Here is a 9,233-nt window from a genome sequence, read left to right as displayed (position 1 = left end):
AAGCACGCAATTCGTACCTATTTATTACAGATGTTCTTGTTCGCGATTCTGCGTTATTTTAGGCAAGGTGATGGTTTTGTAGCCTTGTTAGAAAAAAAAAAGATTGTTTATGTATTAAATATTGGCTGAGATATTTGTAGCACTTAGACAACATAATTGTTCATTATTTTGTTTTTTAGTGACTTATTATCACCAGTATCTTATGTAACAAATCAGTGACAGAATCATTGTGTTTTTCACTCGTTTTTGACGACTTTTTATCCCCTGTTTTTTCTTCCAAAATCAGTGAGATCAGAAATTTTTTTTATCACTTAGCGGAGTCCGTGCGATAACGGCTGCGTAAATGAGTGCCACCGCACGGGGAAAGGAACCTGTGATTTTATAAAGTAATGACGAAGACGTTGCAATTTCTAGGTATTCTGTGTTTGTGTGCGTTGCTTTCTTCTAATAACGCAAGTATATATATATGCATTATTAGCAATGCATTAATGGAAGGCACGTATTGTATCTTGCTGCACGCTTCCGTCCCGATTTATTCGTATAGTTAGCAAAGACTGCGGCGGATTTACTGTGTTTAGAATCAAAAGTTGGAAAATTTGGAAGCGCCCCAAACAGAGTTTGGTGTTTGATGGGCACCAGCGTCCTAAATAGAGTTTGCTGTTTGATGGTGTGTGATTTCCTCAATATTTCTTATTGGGGACATTTTTGTGTAAAACAGTGCAATAGACATGTATATGTTCGAAAAAGCTTATTAAGCTTGTAAAAACACGTTGCAAAAAGTAACAACGCAAAACTAGAATAGATATTTGATTCATGTGTGCCCGAGTTCAGCGAAATTCAAATTGCCTTCGTATGCCGTAGTCACCGTGACCGTAGTGGATAGCACTGGTGCACCGCAACATTTTTTTGCCCAAACTGCTGTTTAAATTACTCGCAGAGGTGGCTGCGTCTTCGCAAAGAAGTGTTGAAGCTACGGTCGCTGTTGCGCCCCAAATAGCGTGCATGCACTTCGGCCTTAAAATTCACATACTAACCCGAGACGTCCCTAAGAACCTCTGTTCTTTCGAAAGGGTATTTTCGTTTGAAGGGACCATAAATTCATGCCACTGAAATCCAAGCGCGCGTCGTCCTCGGCTTGGAAAGACGGCACAACATCGAGCTGCAGAATCTACGCTCTTCCTACCAGGTCATCGACGCTGTGACCTGAACCGTCCAGTTCACACTATTCGGCAAGTCTCGTGGATCATTTTCGTGCCTCAATTGCCGCATTTGACCGTTTTACACTGCAAACCGACCTCCCGAAGGCAGCAGTCATGCCCGACGCCCGCTAAGCCTAACAACGGAGTTCCAATCTGCTGCCATGGCAACGGCGCGATCGCCGCCACCGACGCCGCCGCCACGTGCCGCCGATGCATCTCCATCCGAAGCACGCGCTCGGCCGCAGGCCATCGGCCCCACCATCGTCACCGCCTCGCGGCACATGACCTCAGCGATGGATACGGAGTACGAGCCCGATCACGAAAGCGAAGAGCACCAGAATCTCCACTTGCAACTGGGCCAACGAGACGGACGCACAGTCGTCGCGGTCCCCGGCGAGGACCTACAGGCGAGCGACACCGCGGGGTGGTCTCTCGCCACGAGACGCGCGCAGCCGCATCGAGAAACCCCACCGCTACGTGCTAACGGTGAATCTACCGCCAAGAAGCATGAACCACGATCTTCCCAGGCGCAATTCGCGCGAAGAGTTACTGCAAGCATGACGAAGGCCGCCCGCATGCCGGCGAATATTCCCAGAGACGAGCATAAAGTCATTGTACGGCCCCGAGGCGGGCTCAATACCGGCCGCGTGGAAGCTTCGGCACTCATGACGGCAATTATGGCTGCAACAGGCACATCACGAGAGGAAACCCTGCAAGACACAGTGTGCGCTAACGTGGCGCAAAACATTATAGTGCTCAGCACCCCAAGCGAGCAACGAGCAATGAGATACGCTCAACTACGCACGCTTAACATCGGAGATCAAGTATTTGAAGTCAATGCTTACCATGCGGCACCACACGGCACCGCTAAAGGAGTAATTTACAATATAGCAGCCACGGACACCCCCGACGACATTAGGGCTAACGTGGTCAACACGCGCAACCCCACGGCAATTGACGCCCACAGAATAGGCGACTCCAACGCGGTGATCGTCCTATTTCAAGGCCACAAGGTACCTGCAACAGTGAAGTATGGCGCCGTACTCGTGCGCTGCAGCCTTTACCGCCAACATCATCAGGTGTGCCGACAATGCGGCAAGATAGGCCACCGCCAAGATGTATGCCCACAGCCGCAGACGAAAGTATGCTTCGCTTGCGGCAAGCCAAATCCGGGCGAAAATCACGCAGAAGAGTGTAAACCCCATTGTAAACTGTGCGGTGGACAGCATCCATCCGGAGCGCCTGGCTGTACCAATCGCTTCAAGATGCCTTACCTGGTTAAGAAGCGTCGCTGGGAACGAACCAAGCCGACGTCACCAAAGCGAGCGCATGTTCCGAGCAGAAATCCCGCCAATTTTCCGCTCCTCGAGCCTCAAGGTCGCAGAGGACGAAGCCGCAGCTGCACGCGGCCAAGCTCCGCCCACCCCGATCGAGAGACATCGAGGAGGCGGGAAAGCAGGAGCAGAAGCAAACGGCGCGCAAGCGCAAACGGTCGCAAAGAATCCCGCTCCCGCGAAAGAGTCACGTGGAGCGACGTCGTCATAAACTCCAAGCAACGCCGGGATAAATCGTCACAGCCTGAAAGACGCGATGCAAGCCTTACGAGAAGAAAACGCCAGCCTCAAGGCAGAAATCAGGCGCCTGGACCAGCGTCTTGAAGAGGCGCTGAGACACCTGAGTAACCCGCAACAGCAACGCGAACGTCCGACGCCGCCAGCATCAACCCAGCCTACGTGGGAACAGGGCCGAGTTCCCCGCCCCCAGTCGCTGGCACCACGGCATCAGCAACAACCACAACAGGCAGCGACGCAACCGGTAAGCCAACCGTCGAATTCACAAGCTCCACAACCCAGCATGAAAGCACCGAAACCCGAGGCGAAGACTCCACGATCACCCTCCCCCGAAATCGACATGGAGGAGCAGGAAGACGAACCCCCACAATCGCCCAACGAAGAGCAGGAACCACGAGCAAACAACGGAATCAGCTTCGCTGTGCGTCTCCGCCGCTGTACTGAACGAATCGACAGACTCGAGAAACGGATGGACGCCGTCGAGCACCGTGTAAACGCCCGCTTTACCGCCGTCGAGCGCCGTCTCGACGCACTCCAAGAATTTCTCTACCGCAAGCTTGGCCACGACGATGACGTGGCAAACACCTGCAACCCCACCGCCCAACCGCGTCCACCAACATGGCCAGCACACCAACAACAAGCCCAGGCCTGAAGATCTGGCACTGGAACGCCAACGGGTTCCGGTGCCGGAAGGCGGTCCTGCAACAACACCTGCTAAGCATCGAACAACCACCAGACATCATCATGATTCAAGAAACCCACACAGAAAATGCACCGTCCTTGCCCGGCTACCGTGCACACGCCAGCCCCCCAAGCGTTCGAGATTGCGGTAAGGGAGCGGCGCAGGGCGTGTGCACTTTCGTGAGAAATGGACTCACCTTCATCAAACACGAGAACTTCCTCGGCCGTAGCACCATCGAACACTGCGCGACCGAGGTGGTAATCGGCAAGAAGCGGCAGGAATCCTTCCTGCTCGTGAACGTCTACAGCAACCCCACGCACAGACAACAGAAGTTCAAGGCTCTCCTGCACAAAGCGACACGGACGGCTCCGAGCGAAACAATTGCTATCTGCGGAGACTTCAACGCCCCCCACAAAGAGCTGGGATACAGTCGCACAACAGTCAAAGGGCGGGACCTGCTCGACGAAGCCACGAACGCCGGCTTCATCCTCTACACGAACCCGGCAACCCCTACCCGAATCGGCACATCCACCACGAGGGATACCAACCCGGACCTGTCCTTCGTCCGAGTGTCAGACAGGACCAAGGGTGATGTCAGGTGGAGCAATACAGGACATAACCTGGGCAGCGACCACTATATTCTCGAGTTGGTGCTACCGACCGCCAGGCCCCACACAGCAGAACAAAGGCGCAAGCACAGGCTCACGGACTGGGCCCGTTTCCGCTCGGTCATGGAAGGCACGCAACAGGACATCGCAGACATCGACGAATGGACCTCAGCCATCAAACAGGCGGCGTCCGAAGCGACCACAGAGCTGGACACTGATGATGACATACAGCAAGTGGACAGCAAGCTGGCCCACATGATAGAAGCGCGACAGTCGATGCAGCGTCGGTGGAAGCGCCAACGGCACAACCGCAGGCTCCGAAAACGGGTGGCGGAGCTTGGACGAGCCATCGAGAAGTACAGTCAAGACCTGTGTACCCAGAGGTGGTACGCGGCATGCAGTGCTGCAGACGGCCAACTCCACAAGGGTCAAACCTGGAAACTCCTTCGACATCTCCTGGACGACACGTCGACCCGGGGATACCAACAGCACAGACTGTCCCAGACCATGCTCACTGCAATCAGAGAGCTGGGAGAGGAAGAAACGAGCAAGCGGATAAACGCTAAGTACCTGCCCAGCACAGCAGCCGAACAACACGAAGAATACCAAGGCGCGGCTAACCCGACCCTCGATCAAGACATTGAAGAATGGGAGGTACGCGCAGTGCTGCAGGAACTCAACTGCAAATCTGCTGCCGGCCCGGACCAGGTCCCCAACAAGGCCCTGCGAAACCTCAACGACGGGGCGGTCACCGCCCTCACAAAGTACTTCAACCGATGCTGGCAAGCGGGAAAACTACCCCCACAATGGAAGACGGCCCGGACGGTCCTGATACCCAAGCCCGGCAAACCACCCAGCATTGAGAACCTGCGCTCGATCTCTCTTACATCGTGCGTGGGAAAGGTCCTTGAGCACGTTCTCAGGAACAGATGGCAACGCTACCTAGAAACCAAAGGCCTCTACCCCGACACCATGCTAGGGTTCAGGGAGAAGCTCAGCACCCAAGATGCAATGCTGTTGCTGCAACACGAGATCCTCGACTCGTCCGTCCCCACCCGCGACAACAGGGCGGTGCTGGGCCTCGACCTCCAGAGTGCCTTCGACAAGGTGCGCCACTCGGCCATCTTGGCGCAGGTCTCCAGGCTGGGCATGGGACGACGTTCGTACAACTACATCCGGGACTTCCTGTCTGAACGAACTGTGAAGATCCATGCGGGAAATTTACAACTGTCAGAAAGGGCACTTGGGAGCGTCGGTACTCCCCAGGGCTCCGTCATATCACCACTTCTTTTCAACCTCGTCATGATCGGCGTGGCCAACCGACTGCTCTCGGAGGTCCCACAAGTCCGCTATACCATCTACGCGGACGACATCACGCTGTGGGTCCCCGGGGGCAGTGACGGCCACATCGAGGAGACGCTGCAGTCAGCAGTGAACGCCATCGAAGACTACCTGGATGGTACGGGCCTCAAGTGTTCACCGCAAAAATCCGAACTGCTGATCATCCCTCCATCGGGAAGGTACCGCAAACAGGCAACGGAAGACTCCGCGAAGATCACTCTTCACACGAAAGACGGCACCGTCATCCCCAAAGTCAAGACGCTCCGGGTCCTCGGCATATTCCTGGAGGCCAACAGGAGCAACGGCACCACAGTAGACCGACTCATCACCAAACTCGGGACGGCCACCCGTCTCATAAAGAGGGTAGCCACGAGACACCACGGAATGAAGGAAGCAAGCCTCCTCCGACTGGTCCAGTCCTTCAGGAGATCAAGTGGTTGCCGCACAGTCCGCACATCACATCAGTTCACGTCCGCTCTCGGGAATGCGCTGCAGCGCTCGTGCACACACCAAGCTGAAGCGAGTTTCTGTTCACAGGTGGAGCGACTGAAGGAAGCAGGGTTTCCTTGCGACCTTATCTTGGCAGTTGGCAAGAAGCTTCTTGTCGAGTCACGCCCCAAGAAGACGACGTGCGAACGGGGCAAGGGCGACAAGATGGCCGTTTTATCTTCCGTCCACAATGTTGGGTACAGGATCAAGAAAGCTAGGGAAAAGGTGGGGGTTCGTGTTGTTTTTTCGGCACCTAACAAGCTACACAAGTTGTGCAAGCGTGTAAACACCGAAGAAAATAGACATGCGGGGTGCTGGAAAAGACATGAGAAGCGCTTTTTTAACTGTCAAGCATGCGTCGTCTACGAAACCCCCTTGTCCAGTGGATGATCGACTGAGGGTACACGCCGACAGCCTCCGCACTTTTACCGGCAGCAACCTGGCCACCCACTGTAAATACTGCAAAGGCTGTGCGCCACGCCTCGAAGCATGCGAATTTACAAAGCATTACAGGGGTGCGCGCAGGACGGAGATTTTTGCAGAGTACGCGATTCTGAAAGAAAAAGGCGAAGATTGCGTCAGTTCACCGTCGGTGTCTCTACTAAGCACCGAGATTGCGTTTCGTGACTGGACTTTTGGGTGTGATTTGGTTGTTCGTCTTAGTCCTGTGCCCTAGGTTATCGCACATGTGTAGATCGCAGTTTCCTTCATGATGTGTTTTTCACTCAAATAAAAAATCGCTTGCTAGTCTGCGCCCTGTGTGCCTAGTCGTCTTCTCTTGTGTCCTCGTTTTAATCACAGTTTTCTTTTTCGGAATGTACCAACTAGCCCAAGCTTGCATTCTATTCTACTTAATATAGGTACTAAGGAAATAAGGTCAACTGAAACTTACCATACAGGGAAAAATCAGGGTGCATGAAGCGCTTTTTTGTGCTGTGTGAACTAGCACAGCAGTCACCAGCACGATCACACATCTATGAACGCTTTTCTGCTAAACGAATGCATAAAGGTGAGGTATTTGTGAAAATTTGAGGGATGCTTACTGCACAAGCGCTATTCAAGAAATAGTCGTCTGGGCTGCTTGAATGCCGAACCTAGATAAAAATGTGAACTGGGTATACATTATATACGTTATACTTATGCCCTTGCCAACACTGGCTTATGGCGTAGTGATCTGGAGCACTAGGTATATTGTTATGCAATTCGCAAGCTCAAATCCCATAGCACTTTTTATTTTTTTAAGTGGCTTATTTGTTTTTGGGCGGTATTTTCTATACTAAATTCACAATTTTGGCGCTGTTTCTGTAAATCTGGCAGAATTTTGTCGTTGTTTCTGTAAACCTAGCAAAACTTAAGGGTGTGCAAATTGTGCGAGTAAATACGGTATTTTACAGAACCGAAACAAACTGGTTTGAATTCTAATTTTGGACATTGTCCAATTACGTAGTAACTTGTATGAACGTCACTGCTTTAGTTGCTGTGGCTGCCTAAGACAGTGCATGGCAGTTTTTCCCCTTTCAGGCCTCATAAAATAAATACCGCCTTATCGACAGGATAAACGATGAAAAGTGTGTTTATTTGAGCCATTATACGCAGTTCAAACAAAAAAGACAGGAGCTTGACAAATTCACTTCGGTGTCCTTTTAATACCCTACAATCCGCCGTCAGTGGCTGAGGCGTTGTTCAGCTGAGCCTGAGGTCGCAGGTTCGCTTCTCAATTGTGGCGGCCGCTTTTCTGATGGAGGTCGAAAGCAAAAACGCCCTTGTGATCGAGATCCCGTGCAGGTGGTCAAAATGTTAATCTGGGGCCCTCCACTATGGCGCACCTCATCGCCTGTGTAGCGTCGGCGCGTAAAACATAATACCCCCTCGTGCCTTTGTCTCTCCTCTCTATCTGCCTGTCATGACCTCCCCCACTCCCCACACGAGTGGACATACTGATGTCCATCCCTAGGTGTGACAATTTACAGCTGCTGGTGCACATTCCTTTCTGCCTTCCTGGAAATTCATTCATTTTGGTAAAGGATAAAAATTACTGCAGCCTTAATTCTTATACTTGCTTTCTGGCACCTATACCCATCAATAATACAGTCGAACCCCACTACAACGAACTCCGCTTCAGCGAAATTCCCGTTTCGACGAAAAATTTCCAATTCCCCATCAGTTAGCCAGAGAAGTCAGTGCAACACAGTCCTCGCCCCAACGAACCATTTGTCTGGCTTGCTTTCGCATCAACGAAATTTAATAAGTAGCTGTCTGTCTGATACCTTTCACTGCTCACTACTGGTACACATTGTAAGTGACACAGTGCCTTGTGTTCTACCCAGGCATCCTGCTGGCACGGGCAACACGGCTGGAGGCAAGAAGCAAGGACACTCAGATTCATGGGAACAAGCCAGACTGCTGATGACTGCCACATGAAGCTATCATCCCTGTTTACAAGTATATAGCGGGTTGACGGTTACCTTTTTTTGTGAGAGCTTTCTCCTGTAATTCTTTCTGCTTTAATGCATATACCTAATGTTGCACTAGAAATAAAGCTTGGTTTTCGAAAGATTACAGGTTGATTTTATCATTTTGTTGTACACAGGACACAAAACATGTGAAATGAGACCTAGCTGGCATCAAGCAACTCTATTCTTGTGAGTTTATGCAAATACCCCGTATTTATGTTGTGCTAACATAACCTTCAGTTGTGCTGCCCGCTTGATGCTTTCTCTGTTCACACAGGCCGGTTGTGGATGTTGCTGCCAGCTGTCAACAATTAACATGCCCAGTGGTTGCTTCCAGAACACTCAACAATGACCAGCCCTTCTCCGATTAAGTATCTTTTAAACTGCGTGCCAGTTTAAGCAAAGATATTTATTCGGAGAACAGCGGGCAGTCGAGTCGGTGTTCCAAAAGCAGCTGCTGGGTGCGTCAATTGTAGGGACAGCTCGTAGCTATATTTCAGGCTAGCCTGTGTGTACAGAGAAAGAATTTAGCGGGTGCCACGAAGGAACCCCTGAGTAAACGGGGATAACGTAATTCCTAAAACCTCTTGAAAAGGTCTTAAAACTCCTTGAAAAGAAGTTATATGGACGTCAACAAGAAGGTGCTGAGACATCCTATAAGAAGTCCTGTAGATGTCTTGCAAGCACCCAGATAGACAGCTATAAGCGTCGCGTTAGCACAGCTACAAGACTTCTTCAGGACGGCTTTTATAAATAACTTCTTGGCCAAGATGTCTCTAAGCAGTTTGAATCGTCTTGTGTAGATGTCTTTTAGATTTACAATAGCCCTTTTTTGCGTTTCATGGGGGACGCCGGGCCATGGTGACACGAACACAGGAAATCGAGTTGCC

At 51.4% G+C, this 9,233-nt stretch overlaps 1 protein-coding gene across 1 annotated transcript; it reads left to right on the top strand.

The window, feature by feature from the left end:
* Positions 1 to 3,388: 3,388 nt before the first annotated feature.
* LOC144165977 (uncharacterized) lies at positions 3,389 to 8,311 on the top strand. Its single transcript, XM_077695649.1, has 2 exons — positions 3,389 to 4,842; positions 8,218 to 8,311. Exons 1-2 carry the CDS (start codon positions 3,389 to 3,391, stop codon positions 8,309 to 8,311), a joined length of 1,548 nt encoding a protein of 515 aa, XP_077551775.1.
* The last annotated feature ends 922 nt before the right edge of the window (positions 8,312 to 9,233 follow it).

This window comes from Haemaphysalis longicornis, unplaced genomic scaffold (assembly GCF_048455015.1).
Source record: "Haemaphysalis longicornis isolate Haplotype H1 unplaced genomic scaffold, Haemaphysalis longicornis Haplotype H1 scaffold_152, whole genome shotgun sequence".
Lineage (NCBI taxonomy): Eukaryota > Metazoa > Arthropoda > Arachnida > Ixodida > Ixodidae > Haemaphysalis > Haemaphysalis longicornis.
Note: the sequence above shows the minus strand (reverse complement) of the source record. Positions and strands in the feature narration are given on the sequence as shown.

Coding starts and splice junctions, on each gene's coding strand:
- LOC144165977 (XM_077695649.1), top strand. CDS start 3,389: ATGGCCAGCACACCAACAACAAGCCCAGGCCTGAAGATCTGGCACTGG. Junction 4,843..8,217: donor AAGTACTTCAACCGATGCTG/GCAAGCGGGAAA, acceptor TGTTCTACCCAG/GCATCCTGCTGGCACGGGCA.